A 15,857-nucleotide genomic window follows, 5' to 3' on the forward strand; every position below is an offset into this window, starting at 1 on the left:
CAATTCCCAATTTAGCAATTTCATAATTTAGTGGTTTCTGCTATATCAGAGCTATTTGAAATCTATCCCTAAAAGGGTATATAATATTGAAGGTGCACATAGGGTCATTCAGAATAACTTCACACACACGCTTCTGTGCATTTCCAAGTCTAATTCTGTCACTAAATCCATACCGGTGACCCAGCGCCTAAATACTAGGCCTCAAATTTAAATCCCTCTAAATCTCTCGTTACCCACCGCTGTACTGTTGTTGCTGGGCAAGATATTTAGTGTCCGTCAAAGCACATTTTTTGTTCTGGGTTGAAGTACAATTCCCAATTTAGCAATTTCATAATTTAGTGGTTTCTGCTATATCAGAGCTATTTGAAATCTATCCCTAAAAGGGTATATAATATTGAAGGTGCACATTGGGTCATTCAGAATAACTTCACACACACCCGCTACTGTGTATTTCCAAGTCTAATTCTGTCACTAAACCCATACCTGTCACCCAGCGCCTAAATACTAGGCCTCAAATTTAAATCCCTCTAAATCTCTCGTTACCGCTGTCCTGTTGTAGCTGGGAAAGTTATTTAGTGCCCGTCAAAGCACATTTTTTGTTCTGGGTTGAAGTACAATTCCCAATTTAGCAATTTCATAATTTAGTGGTTCCTGCTATATCAGAGCTATTTGAAATCTATCCCAAAAAGGGTATATAATATTCAAGGTGCACATTGGGTCATTCAGAATAACTTCACACACACGCTTCTGTGCATTTCCAAGTCTAATTCTGTCACTAAATCCATACCGGTCACCCAGCGCCTAAATACTAGGCCTCAAATTTATATCCCGCTGAATTTGAATACAATACATTGGGCCAAATAATATATTTGTTGTTGTGGTGAACCATAACAATGAGAAAAACATCTAGTAAGGGACGCGGACGTGGACATGGTCGTGGTGGTGTTAGTGGACCCTCTGGTGCTGGGAGAGGACGTGGCCGTTCTGCCACATCCACACGTCCTAGTGTACCAACTACCTCAGGTCCCAGTAGCCGCCAGAATTTACAGCGATATATGGTGGGGCCCAATGCCGTTCTAAGGATGGTAAGGCCTGAGCAGGTACAGGCATTAGTCAATTGGGTGGCCGACAGTGGATCCAGCACGTTCACATTATCTCCCACCCAGTCTTCTGCAGAAAGCGCACAGATGGCGCCTGAAAACCAACCCCATCAGTCTGTCACATCACCCCCATGCATACCAGGGAAACTGTCTCAGCCTCAAGTTATGCAGCAGTCTCTTATGCTGTTTGAAGACTCCGCTGGCAGGGTTTCCCAAGGGCATCCACCTAGCCCTTCCCCAGCGGTGAAAGACATAGAATGCACTGACGCACAACCACTTATGTTTCCTGATGATGAGGACATGGGAATACCACCTCAGCATGTCTCTGATGATGACGAAACACAGGTGCCAACTGCTGCGTCTTTCTGCAGTGTGCAGACTGAACAGGAGGTCAGGGATCAAGACTGGGTGGAAGACGATGCAGGGGACGATGAGGTCCTAGACCCCACATGGAATGAAGGTCGTGCCACTGACTTTCACAGTTCGGAGGAAGAGGCAGTGGTGAGACCGAGCCAACAGCGTAGCAAAAGAGGGAGCAGTGGGCAAAAGCAGAACACCCGCCGCCAAGAGACTCCGCCTGCTACTGACCGCCGCCATCTGGGACCGAGCACCCCAAAGGCAGCTTCAAGGAGTTCCCTGGCATGGCACTTCTTCAAACAATGTGCTGACGACAAGACCCGAGTGGTTTGCACGCTGTGCCATCAGAGCCTGAAGCGAGGCATTAACGTTCTGAACCTGAGCACAACCTGCATGACCAGGCACCTGCATGCAAAGCATGAACTGCAGTGGAGTAAACACCTTAAAACCAAGGAAGTCACTCAGGCTCCCCCTGCTACCTCTTCTGCTGCTGCCGCCTCGGCCTATTCTGCTGCTGCCGCCTCGGCCTCTTCCTCCGCCTCTGGAGGAACGTTGGCACCTGCCGCCCAGCAAACAGGGGATGTACCACCAACACCACCACCACCACCTCCGTCACCAAGCGTCTCAACCATGTCACACGCCAGCGTTCAGCTCTCCATCTCACAAACATTTGATAGAAAGCGTAAATTCCCACCTAGCCACCCTCGATCCCTGGCCCTGAATGCCAGCATTTCTAAACTACTGGCCTATGAAATGCTGTCATTTAGGCTGGTGGACACAGACAGCTTCAAACAGCTCATGTCGCTTGCTGTCCCACAGTATGTTGTTCCCAGCCGGCACTACTTCTCCAAGAGAGCCGTGCCTTCCCTGCACAACCAAGTATCCGATAAAATCAAGTGTGCACTGCGCAACGCCATCTGTAGCAAGGTCCACCTAACCACAGATACGTGGACCAGTAAGCACGGCCAGGGACGCTATATCTCCCTAACTGCACACTGGGTAAATGTAGTGGCAGCTGGGCCCCAGGCGGAGAGCTGTTTGGCGCACGTCCTGCCGCCGCCAAGGATCGCAGGGCAACATTCTTTGCCTCCTGTTGCCACCTCCTCCTTCTCGGCTTCCTCCTCCTCTTCTTCCACCTGCTCATCCAGTCAGCCACACACCTTCACCACCAACTTCAGCACAGCCCGGGGTAAACGTCAGCAGGCCATTCTGAAACTCATATGTTTGGGGGACAGGCCCCACACCGCACAGGAGTTGTGGCGGGGTATTGAACAACAGACCGACGAGTGGTTGCTGCCGGTGAGCCTCAAGCCCGGCCTGGTGGTGTGTGATAATGGGCGAAATCTCGTTGCAGCTCTGGGACTAGCCAATTTGACGCACATCCCTTGCTTGGCGCATGTGCTGAATTTGGTGGTGCAGAAGTTCATTCACAACTACCCCGACATGTCAGAGCTGCTGCATAAAGTGCGGGCCGTCTGTTCGCGCTTCCGGCGTTCACATCCTGCCGCTGCTCGCCTGTCTGCGCTACAGCGTAACTTCGGCCTTCCCGCTCACCGCCTCATATGCGACGTGCCCACCAGGTGGAACTCCACCTTGCACATGCTGGACAGACTGTGCGAGCAGCAGCAGGCCATAGTGGAGTTTCAGCTGCAGCACGCACGGGTCAGTCGCACTACAGAACAGCACCACTTCACCACCAATGACTGGGCCTCCATGCGAGACCTGTGTGCCCTGTTGCGCTGTTTCGAGTACTCCACCAACATGGCCAGTGGCGATGACACCGTTATCAGCGTTACAATACCACTTCTATGTCTCCTTGAGAAAACACTTAGGGCGATGATGGAACAGGAGGTGGCCCAGGAGGAGGAGGAGGAGGATGAGGAAGAGGGGTCATTTTTAGCACTTTCAGGCCAGTCTCTTCGAAGTGACTCAGAGGGAGGTTTTTTGCAACAGCAGAGGCCAGGTACAAATGTGGCCAGCCAGGGCCCACTACTGGAGGACGAGGAGGACGAGGATGAGGAGGAGGTGGAGGAGGATGAGGATGAAGCATGGTCACAGCGGGGTGGCACCCAACGCAGCTCGGGTCCATCACTGGTGCGTGGCTGGGGGGAAAGGCAGGACGATGACGATACGCCTCCCACAGAGGACAGCTTGTCCTTACCCCTGGGCAGCCTGGCACACATGAGCGACTACATGCTGCAGTGCCTGCGCAACGACAGCAGAGTTGCCCACATTTTAACCTGTGCGGACTACTGGGTTGCCACCCTGCTGGATCCACGCTACAAAGACAATGTGCCCACCTTACTTCCTGCACTGGAGCGTGATAGGAAGATGCGCGAGTACAAGCGCACGTTGGTAGACGCGCTACTGAGAGCATTCCCAAATGTCACAGGGGAACAAGTGGAAGCCCAAGGCCAAGGCAGAGGAGGAGCAAGAGGTCGCCAAGGCAGCTGTGTCACGGCCAGCTCCTCTGAGGGCAGGGTTAGCATGGCAGAGATGTGGAAAACTTTTGTCAACACGCCACAGCTAACTGCACCACCACCTGATACGCAACGTGTTAGCAGGAGGCAACATTTCACTAACATGGTGGAACAGTACGTGTGCACACCCCTCCACGTACTGACTGATGGTTCGGCCCCATTCAACTTCTGGGTCTCTAAATTGTCCACGTGGCCAGAGCTAGCCTTTTATGCCTTGGAGGTGCTGGCCTGCCCGGCAGCCAGCGTTTTGTCTGAACGTGTATTCAGCACGGCAGGGGGCGTCATTACAGACAAACGCAGCCGCCTGTCTACAGCCAATGTGGACAAGCTGACGTTCATAAAAATGAACCAGGCATGGATCCCACAGGACCTGTCCGTCCCTTGTCCAGATTAGACATTAACTACCTCCCCATAACCATATATTATTGGACTCCAGGGCACTTCCTCATTCAATCCTATTTTTATTTTCATTTTACCATTATATTGCGATGCTACCCAAAGTTGAATGAACCTCTCCTCTGCCTGTGTGCTAGGCCTAAATATATGCCAATGGACTGTTGCAGTGGTGGCTGACATGAAGCCTGATTCTCTGCTATGACATGCAGACTAATTCTCTGCTGACATGAAGCCAGATTGTCTGTTACGGGACCTCTCTCCTCTGCCTGGGTGCTGGGCCTAAATTTATGACAATGGACTGTTGCAGTGGTGGCTGACGTGAAGCCTGATTCTCTGCTATGACATGCAGACTGATTCTCTGCTGACATGAAGCCAGATCCTCTGTTACGGGACCTCTCTCCTCTGCCTGGGTGCTGGGCCTAAATTTATGACAATGGACTGTTGCAGTGGTGGCTGACGTGAAGCCTGATTCTCTGCTATGACATGCAGACTGATTCTCTGCTGACATGAAGCCAGATCCTCTTTTACGGGACCTCTCTCCTCTGCCTGGGTGCTGGGCCTAAATTTATGACAATGGACTGTTGCAGTGGTGGCTGACGTGAAGCCTGATTCTCTGCTATGACATGCAGACTGATTCTCTGCTGTCATGAAGCCAGATTGTCTGTTACGGGACCTTTCTCCTCTACCTGGGTTCTGGGCCTAAATTTATGAAAATTGACTCTTACAGTGGTGGGTGACGTGAAGCCTGATTCTCTGCTATGATATGAAGACTGATTCTCTGCTGACATGAAGCCAGATTGTCTGTTACGGGACCTTTCTCCTCTGCCTGGGTTCTGGGCCTAAATTTATGAAAATTGACTCTTACAGTGGTGGGTGACGTGAAGCCTGATTCTCTGCTATGATATGAAGACTGATTCTCTGCTGACATGAAGCCAGATTGTCTGTTACGGGACCTTTCTCCTCTGCCTGGGTTCTGGGCCTAAATTTATGAAAATTGACTCTTACAGTGGTGGGTGACGTGAAGCCTGATTCTCTGCTATGATATGAAGACTGATTCTCTGCTGACATGAAGCCAGATTGTCTGTTACGGGACCTTTCTCCTCTGCCTGGGTTCTGGGCCTAAATTTATGAAAATTGACTCTTACAGTGGTGGGTGACGTGAAGCCTGATTCTCTGCTATGATATGAAGACTGATTCTCTGCTGACATGAAGCCAGATTGTCTGTTACGGGACCTTTCTCCTCTGCCTGGGTTCTGGGCCTAAATTTATGAAAATTGACTCTTACAGTGGTGGGTGACGTGAAGCCTGATTCTCTGCTATGATATGAAGACTGATTCTCTGCTGACATGAAGCCAGATTGTCTGTTACGGGACCTTTCTCCTCTGCCTGGGTTCTGGGCCTAAATTTATGAAAATTGACTCTTACAGTGGTGGGTGACGTGAAGCCTGATTCTCTGCTATGATATGAAGACTGATTCTCTGCTGACATGAAGCCAGATTGTCTGTTACGGGACCTTTCTCCTCTGCCTGGGTTCTGGGCCTAAATTTATGAAAATTGACTCTTACAGTGGTGGGTGACGTGAAGCCTGATTCTCTGCTATGATATGAAGACTGATTCTCTGCTGACATGAAGCCAGATTCTCTGTTACGGGACCTCTCTCCTCTGCCTGGGTGCTGGGCCTAAATTTATGACAATGGACTGTTGCAGTGGTGGCTGACGTGAAGCCTGATTCTCTGCTATGACATGCAGACTGATTCTCTGCTGACATGAAGCCAGATTCTCTGTTACGGGACCTCTCTCCTCTGCCTGTGTGTGTGCTGGGCCTAAATATATGCCAATGGACTGTTGCAGTGGTGGCTGACGTGAAGCCTCATTCTCTGCTATGACATGCAGACTAATTCTCTGCTGACATGAAGACAGATTCTCTGTTACGGGACCTCTCTCCTCTGCCTGGGTGCCGGGGCCTAAATATCTGAGAATGGACTGTTCCAGTGGTGGGTGACGGGAAGCCAGATTCTCTGCTATGGAACCTCTCTCCAATTGATTTTGGTTAATTTTTATTTATTTAATTTTTATTTTAATTCATTTCCCTATCCACATTTGTTTGCAGGGGATTTACCTACATGTTGCTGCCTTTTGCAGCCCTCTAGCTCTTTCCTGGGCTGTTTTACAGCCTTTTTAGTGCCGAAAAGTTCGGGTCCCCATTGACTTCAATGGGGTTCGGGTTCGGGACGAAGTTCGGATCGGGTTCGGATCCCGAACCCGAACATTTCCGGGATGTTCGGCCGAACTTCTCGAACCCGAACATCCAGGTGTTCGCTCAACTCTAGTGCCTATGCCTTATAATTTCATACAACAAACTCCTATCAATAAAGGTTTGTCGGACATTGCACAGACAATAGACAGTCCATTGACTTATAAAAATGACTCTCTCGACCTCTTTCGACACAGCCTAGTCGTTCTGCTATTAACAAAATGGTTCACCTTGCTAACAAAAACCTCAGTCAAAGTTCCATACCGAGACTGCGCTCCTGACAATCTGCTCCAAGCAGCAGCATACATCACATTTTCAGTGTCATGTCTTCTGTCTTATGCACACTTGCTGGAGGCCTAGATATAGCAGGATAGCAACTCTGTACACACAAAGGCCCTCATAAAAATTAGACATGGGGTGCACAACCTGTGGCCCGGGGGCCGAATGCCGCCCTTGATACCATTCTGTGCAGCCCCCAACCATCTGGTAACCGACATGTATGTCTATGTCTTGTGGCTGCTCACATGTATCTTTCATGTATTTCTCCCATTAGATGGGAGTGCTGGAACTGCAACTAGACATTAATGGTGTATACTGTGTGTTCAATATGGCATAAATATAGTATTTCATTTGGTAATACCCCTTTAAATTTTATTTTCTGCCCTTGACATTGGTTCATTCTGATAATGTTGCCGCCACCCTGAAAACATTGTGCACCCCTGCATTCGATGATCGATGGGTGAACCTACCGATTTCGACAAGGCCAGCTATCTAATATGTATTGGGAGCACCCGACTCTCCACCAATAGCAGCTCTCTGATCAGGTCTGATCCTTTTGTTCTGGCAGGAGATAAGTCGCTGCTAAGGCTAAGGCTTCACACTTGCGTTGTTGCTTTCCGGTATTGAGATCCGGCAGAGGATCCAAATACTGGAAAAAAACATTTGCGTTTAGTCCTCATGCATTCTGAATGGAAAGAGATCCGTTCAGGATGCATCAGGATCCATTCCATCAGAATTCCGTTTTGTGACTGGACACAAAACCACTGCAATCTGCGGTTTTACGTCCGCTCATAAAAATGGAAAAAAAAAGATCCGGCTCTGAAAACAATTTAAGTCAATGGTGAAGGATCCGTTTAGATTTCACACAACCGCATCCTAACGGAATGGATGCATCCTGATGTGCAAAATCAATACTGATCCGTTTAATTCCGGTATAGCGATCCTCTGCTTGATCTCAATATTTGAATTAACAATGCAAGTGAGAAAGTAGCCCAATGCTATCTTGAGGCATGTAGTGAAGGGGGGTAACAAGCACCCATCCCAACAAAAAGTTTGCACCACATTTATCAAGTGTATTGTATTCTTTTCTAACTTTTTTATGCCTTGTCTGACAATTGTGAGTGGCTTATCAGAAAAGGATGGGGCTTCTTAATAACATCTCCATCTGCCAAAAAATACACCATCATTTTTCAAGTAAAACTAAGCCAACTTACAGGTGGCGTAAACTAAGAATAGAGAGTCTAAAGACAGTAATAATAAATCTGTTTCTACTGTTGTGTCCATTTTCAGAGATGTTCTTGATGCCGTTTACAATACCTGAAGCAGATTCATGTGGTATAGAAACCTCACTTGATGGTGCCAAATTGTGGTGTGGAGCTCACTCGGTCCATCAGTTTGAGGAAATGTACTCCTTTTAAGATATGATTTTGAATGACTCTCCTTCACTTTGCTTGATTCCCCTGTTGAATATATGACTATACATAATAAGGCATGTTGCTAATTTACTCCAAATTATTCCATTGTAGATGTCGTCCTTTGAAAAGAGCTCATACAGAGTTCGGTATATGCTGAGAGTATTGTTTGCCTCATTAAATGGAGGAAACAGCACGAACATCACATGTACCTCAACCGTCCATCCCAAAAAGTCTCAAAGCTTTAACGTAATAGGTAAGGATGTATAATAGTGAGAAAATCAAAGTTATTATTATTATTTATTATTAAAGCACCGTTCATTCCATAGCGCTGTACATATGATAAGGGGTGCACATACATAATACAGACAATTGCACTAATCATAAACAAGACGAGTTACAAACCGGTACAGAAGGAGAGAGGGTCCTGCCAGTGAGGGCTTACAATCTACATGGTATGGGAGAAGGGCACAGTAGGTGCGGGTGAAGTTGGTCATGGCGGTAAAGAGGCAGCAGGGTCACTGGTTGTAGGCTTGTCTGAAGAGGTGGGTTTTCAGGTTTCTTTTGTAGGATTCCACTGTAGGTGAGAGTCTGATATGTTGGGGTAGCGAGTTCCAGAGTATGGGGGATGCACGGGAGAAATCTTGGAGGCGATTGGGGGAAGAGGTGATAGGAGGAGAGAAGGAGGTCTTGTGAGGATCGGAGAGTGCGTGTGGGGTGTATCGGGAAAGTAGCTCAGAGATGTAGGGAGGGGACAGGTTGTGGACGGCCTTGTATGTATTTGTTAGTACTTTGAAGTAAATTCGCTGGGCAATGGGGAGCCAGTGAAGGGATTGGCAGAGGAGTAATAGGGTGAGAGGTGGATTAGTCGGGCAGCAGAATGGAGGATAGATTGGAGGGGTGCGAGAGTGCTAGATGGAAGGCCACAGGGGAGAGTGTTGCAGTAGTCTAGGCGGGAGATGATGCAGTAGTTCTAAGTAAGGCTACTTTCACACTAGCGTTTTTGCTGCATCCGGCAGGGTCCATTAAAAACACTTCCGTTACTGATAATACAACCATCTGCATCCGTTTGAACGGATCCGGTTTTATTATCTTTAACATCGTTTTAACATTGCCAAAACCTATCCGTCATTAACTCAATTGAAAGTCAACGGAGACGGATCAGTTTTCTATTGTGGCAGATTGTGCCAGAGAAAACGATCCGTCTCCATTGACTTACATTGGGGTCATGACGGATCCGTTTTGCTCCGCATCCCCAGAACGGAATGCAAAATACAACATGTTGCGGTTTGCTCTCCGGTCTGGGAACGCAACTGTTCAGTACAGTTTTGTCCCTATTGACGATGAATGGGGACAAAACTGAAGCATTTTTTTCCGGTATTGAGACCCTATGACAGAACTCAATACCGGAAAACCTTAACGCTAGTGTGAAAGTACCCTTAGTGAATTGTCAGCAGTGAATATACAAGGCTTCTTACATTTCACAATATTTCCAGCTAAGTCAACAACATTCTAAAACTACAAAAAAAATTGCATAAATTTCTGGCTGCAGCATTTAAAATATAAAATAGCCATTTTGTTCCAAATTTGCCAAACCTTTTGCCATTTTACACTCCACTTTTTTGCCATCTCCACTTTTAAAAAGTAGTTTGAAAACGGTCATGGTAAGGCATTTGTTACATGGTAGATTTACAAAAAAAAGTCTCAAAATGACTCCGGTAGGAAAGTGGTGTAGGAAAAGTACTAAGTTTAGCCCCTTAAGAACCTGGCCAATTTCTGCTTTTATGGTTTCGTTTTTCCCTTTCTGTATTCCAAAAGCCATATTTTTTTTTACATTTTCCATCCATATAGGTTTATTTTCTGTGGGACATGTTGTATTTTGTAATTCCACTATTTAATTTACCATAGACTATAGTGGGAAAAACATAATGGTATAATGGTAAAAAAAAAATATAATATTCACCATCATAGCAGCTGATCAGAGCTCCACAATTTTGCCAGGGGGCTACGATCAGAGCACAGAGTAAGCCCATCTCCTTCTGTCTAACCCCCCAGATACCGCAGTCAATAGCGACCTTGGTATCTGTTAAATGACCGGGATCAGAGTAATCTCCGATCCCAGTTACTATATAGCTGGAACCCGCCATGTAAGGAGCAGCCTCAGCTTGTGAGCATGCTTTAGGTATCCCTTTAATAGAAATTATGTAACATGAATGCAACTTTGACCTCGGGCCCTGGGATCGCACAAAGGGGTTGCCATACTTTGTGTATCTGCTCCTTATTGTGTTGAAGATCTCTACTGACAGTATTGCAATACAAATTTTCATTGTTTCATTCCAGGTGGTAAAAAAAACAATTCCTAGTTATGTAATGTGCACACATTGATGACATCATTTTGGGGTACACATACCTTACTGAGTAACTTTTATTAACTCTTATTTTAACTGTTATTTAACAGAGATGCTTATGTAGTTGCTTTTCCCATACACATTGGCAGTGTGCTCGTAGCCCAATGCTAAAGGGGTTACAATTGTGCAGGAAATGTATCGTTGTGTTTTTCCTTCTACAGGTTGTCAAGTGGTTAACAGTCCTTGGTAACCGTTGCGAGGTGGGGCTGCTTCAACCCTTCCCATAGGGAGTGGTCTGAACTCAGTATGGGGGGCAGTGTAGTGAGAGATAGTGAAAAATTAGGTAGCTAAAAAGCAGACCTGGAAAGTACCAGTCAGCAAGGAAATAAAATGAGACTTAAACTAGCCTTTAAGGAAGCAATTGAGAACATCTTGGAGCGTATAAGCCATTGTGAAGAGGTGCAGACCAAAAAGTCTGTGGAGATAACCTGCATAAAGCTTTTTGACTCCATAGCACATTTGTCTGGAAGGAATGGGAGCTCAAACACCCTGACATACTTTGGCCATTTGCATAGGACTTCAGCTGGTAATTGTAGGGCCACATTTGGAGAGATTGAGAAGTTCAGAGATATTGCACCCCTGTGGTTGAATTTCAGAGAGAAAGTACAGATTTTGGAAGATTGACTCAGAGAAGAAACATCTCAGGCTCTCAGCCTGTTTACCACCTTTGCAGCCTGTAGAACCATGAGAACTTTGGAAACCGCAACATATGTAAGATCTGCTGGTCCACACATGATAAGGACCCTGTCTGCCATGTTTTAAGTTTATTGCCAGTAAAGAACCTCATCATTGCATGCACCAACATCTGTTTTGCCACAGTATCGTACTGCCTTGCACATTTTTGCCTTACCATCAACCTTCCTTGTACTCCACCATATACCTCCACCAACCCCAAGAACACCCCAAACCACCACGAGCCAGGAGACCCCTCAAACAAGGGTGTGCCCTGAGCGGAACAAAGGGGTGCACATCTCCATTCACTGCATGATCAAGGGAGCGCTTCTTTAACCTTTAATGATGGGTCCAGCGTTCCCTTACATCATCCCTTACTGAATGGTGGATCCATCAGCCAAAATAAAAGAGAGAGAGTTTGGATAGGTATTATTCACCAAAAGCCAGGACATTTGGTTTCATATTGGCCAGTGGACACATGGTACATAATATGTTTAGCCTTTGCTTTCCATTCCTTTAAGCAAAATATTACAAATTGCCATACAGCTTTGTCTATTTTACTTGCATTGTTGGTCAGTGAATATACACAAGCACATTGAGGTCAACCACCAGATAAAAACTTACACTAATACAAAGTCCCCTGCCCTGGACTCCTTTCTTGTGACTGTTCCTAAAACAGCTTGGTTTCTTTCTTCTCATAGACAGGGGCTTTATTGACATGAATACATCACATGTGGAACATGACATCGACCCAAAGGGAGACTTTTGCCTCGTTGCAGAGTTTACTGCGTATCCAGCTGTGAGATGTGCATGGATCCACAATTCAAACATCTCTCCGTGTTCTCTCATCACAGATGAAAATGGACACAGGTATTATATGATTAACTACTGAAGAACCATTGGTTGCTATGACGCCGTGCGCTTCATGCAGCCGCTTCTGTACAGTAATACACTATACTGTCTCCATATTCTGAGAGTCATAGTTTTTTTTTTTTTTTGGGCAATTGTCTTAAGTAGGATTAAATTTTTCGCGGGATGAGATGACGGTTTAATGGGTACTATTTTGGGGTGCGTATGACTTTTTGATCGCTTGGTATTACACTTTTTGTGATGTAAGGTGACAAAAAATGATTGTTTTAGCCCAGTTTTTATTTTATTTACACGGCAATACCCAATATGTCTGGTTTTCTTTTCAATTTTTTTTACAATTTTATACAGTTTTATTTTGGGAAATACATTTTTTATTTTTTTTGTTGAAACGTTATTTATTTTTGTCCCACTCTGGGACTCGAACTTCTGGGGTCTGATCCACCCTGCAATGTATTACAATATAACCTTTATTGTAATACATTGCATGTCAGCTGTTATGCCGACAGCCTGCCTGTGAGACCCAGCCTAAGGGTATTAATCTGATTGCTTCTCCCATAGACTTCAGCGACTTAACATTGCAGCCTATGAGAGATTCACTATATTCCTATGGAGCACTTCCACAGACAGGCATCCATAAGAACTTTGCTGTGGCAGGCCTTGGAGCTAGATCTCGGCATGGAACAGCCGCTTGACCACTGCGAACAAAGCACTACCGGGATTTTACCACTGAGATGCCATGGTTGCCATTGCCATATCTACTGTTAGAAGCTGGATCCTGGCATGGGGGAGTTACAGGGAGAGAGCTGCAGCAGAAAGGGCACACTCCCTGAGAAAAGACCCTGAGTTGCAGCACCTACTGAGAAAAGGCATTCCCTCTGAACAGACAGCTTAAAATGAATCATATTTTCAATTAATCATAGTATAACCCCTTTAAGCAATTATAACCTATGTATAGATGGAATATGAAGTTATAGCAATAATATAAAACTAACTTGAAATTTTCTTAATTTGTTGACAGCAAATCTTCATACTGCCACCATAAAAACACTCCTGGAGAGTACTTGTTTTACATAGAAAATGATGACGTGCAGCTTGGAAAAACCTTCACTTTGAATTTACTAAGTGAGTTCTCATAACTGTTCAAGCGCTGAGAAATATGTTGGAGCTATATAACTAAAGATTATTATTCAATATATTATAAAATAAGAAAGCATGTGCTTAAACTTCCTTACAATACTTCAACTGTAGTGTTAGCCACACAAGCAATTTTTTATGTCCTTTGCAAAGTATATTTTATAAAGTGTCATAGCTGGCCACCTATGTATATATGTTCCTACAATTATTTTGTTTAGTACAATGTAGACAGAATAGAAATAAAGGTGCTGTCTTCTCATGACAACCCCTGTACATTTGCTCTATTAGGTATATGGGCGTAATAGAGGGTGTCACCTGCTTGTGACTCCCCTTGGCCACAGTTGAGATTCTCTATTAAGCAGCTGTTTAGCTGTGGTGGTCTCAGGCCTTCCATGTATTAAAACATCTGATGTTTAACTGCAGCCCCCATGCCGTGATGAGATAGCACCTACAGTATAGCTATATGAGAAGATAAGAGTGCAAATGAGCATGATTTTCCCAGTGGTCCAGCAAGCCGTCTTTCATGTGCAGTACTCCAAAGGCTTAGTTTCCTGTTACTGTGTTAAATGTTGTGATTTACTGTGAAAGCATTTACTTCTCTATGCACTGCATACACCAAATGGCAATGTATGGGCAACAAAAGGTTAACACTAACAGTCTTTGATAGGTTCACTAGGAGATGGGCTGGTCCCACCTCCTGGGGAGGGTCTAGTCCTCAGAGCTAGAGACAAGACGTGTGGTCTCCTACTGACTAGGCCCAAAGTGAAGACTCGTCCAAGAAGGCATCATACCAGAGTAACCCTAAAAAAGAAAATAGACATGTTAGAAGGTCAAGAACCATAAAGGCCTTGTAGGATAAAGACAGTAAGGTACTGCTCATTATAGAAACTACATAACAACATAACGTGATCTTAAGAGGCAGGAAATGCTCAACCCAATATGCAATTGTGCATCTATACCCGGGGGAGCAAATCCTGCACATGTGGTCCATTGCTAATGGCGATCCCCAGAAAAAAATGCTTATTTACAAGGATAGGTGCACTACTGTGGTGGATGCAATTAACAAAATCTGACTAAACCCTCACTCTGCAACCGGGAGCTGTTTGCTGTGAGTCGGACCTTGCGCTTCTGTAATTCGCCCACTGGCCTCTGGTACTGCCCATATACGGCACAGGTAGGTTAGCGTTAGGTCCCGTGCCACATGAGATACCTTGACGGGGTACACGGGCTCTGGAATGTCCTTAATACAAGGATATATTGGCTAAAGTCTCATTTTAACATCAGAGTGAGGGTTTAGTCAGATTCTGTTGATTGCATCCACCGCAGTAGTGCCCCAATCCTTGTAAATGTTTACTTATACTGCTCATTATAGCAAAAAAAGACTTTAGTGCTGTGGAAAGGGAATATTGCTTCAGTGCCCACCACACTTTGAGATAGACTGTCCAACCGTATCCAAGATCTGCACCTGGGAACTGCATTTTTGCAGTTATTTGGAAAGATTGCTTTGACAGAGAGATTCAGGGACTACTCCTGCCACCATTGTTGCTGCCTAGCCATTGGGAAACTGCACTGTGATATACCTCAGAACTGTACCTTTTGCTGCTGAATGGATTAATACTCCTATCATAAATTTTATAAAAAGAGAGTCTATTCATTGTAATGAGCCTGGTCATCGTCTCCATCATTCACTGGCCTTCACTCCACCGGAAATCCGACCTTACACCCTGTCAAACATAAACCAGCATGTAAACCCCACCTAACACCAAGCAGGAGCTCCCAAAGAGTCCAGGGAAAGCCCCGAGGAAGGAAAAGGTGTGTCCTCCATTCCTTGGCCCATGGAGCGCCAGGGTGGAGATTGCCACCATGAACTGTACATGTAATAACCTCCCTGGATGTGTAGGTACAACAGTGCAATAAGATATAATGGTAACTAAATAATTAGAAAATACATCAGCATATACTGTACCATATACTATCATCATGAATGTGATGTCATTAGTGGTTTGGTGGTGAGACCTGTTTTTCTCAGGGTGTTCAGTGGAGATCAAGCTGGAGAAAGTCATAGAAAATGTTCTCTACAATTAATGTCATGTCTTTGAGTGTCCATCTTACAATCCCCATTTCACTCCATGGTCACCTATTGTGTTTCTGTAGGCCTCAGTAGAGTCCCTACCTAACCCTACCTTCAGGTTAGCTCATACAAAGGCATGTTTACCAGCAGAACTGTGTGTCCTCAAGGCTAGTGGGCCCTAGGTTCCAGCTCGCCAGCCCTGCTATGGTCAAGCTAGTAATAATGCAAATGCATGAAATATGAAGTACATGAAATATATTTATTTTTTAGAAAAACCTGAGATAGAATGTAAGGTGACCAACGAAAGTGTCTCCTGCAAGTCACAAGGCTACCCAATGCCAAACTGGTTGTGGAAGAAGAGTGATGGTGGCTCCAAGTAAGTTTACATAAACATTTGGGCATAAAAAGGGTTGTCTCAAAACTT

The 15,857-nt window shown here is 45.4% G+C and overlaps 1 protein-coding gene across 1 annotated transcript in view; it reads left to right on the forward strand.

Moving 5' to 3' along the window:
- FLT3 (fms related receptor tyrosine kinase 3) overlaps positions 1 to 15,857 on the forward strand; it is a 126,459-nt gene that overhangs the window by 61,768 nt on the left and 48,834 nt on the right. Inside the window, exons 8-11 of the mRNA XM_044284638.1 lie at positions 8,393 to 8,534; positions 12,060 to 12,228; positions 13,247 to 13,350; positions 15,704 to 15,809. Coding sequence (XP_044140573.1) covers positions 8,393 to 8,534; positions 12,060 to 12,228; positions 13,247 to 13,350; positions 15,704 to 15,809 — 521 coding nt within the window. The remainder of the gene's footprint in view (positions 1 to 8,392; positions 8,535 to 12,059; positions 12,229 to 13,246; positions 13,351 to 15,703; positions 15,810 to 15,857) is intronic.

This window comes from Bufo gargarizans, chromosome 3, assembly GCF_014858855.1.
Source record: "Bufo gargarizans isolate SCDJY-AF-19 chromosome 3, ASM1485885v1, whole genome shotgun sequence".
Taxonomy (NCBI): Eukaryota; Metazoa; Chordata; class Amphibia; order Anura; family Bufonidae; genus Bufo; species Bufo gargarizans.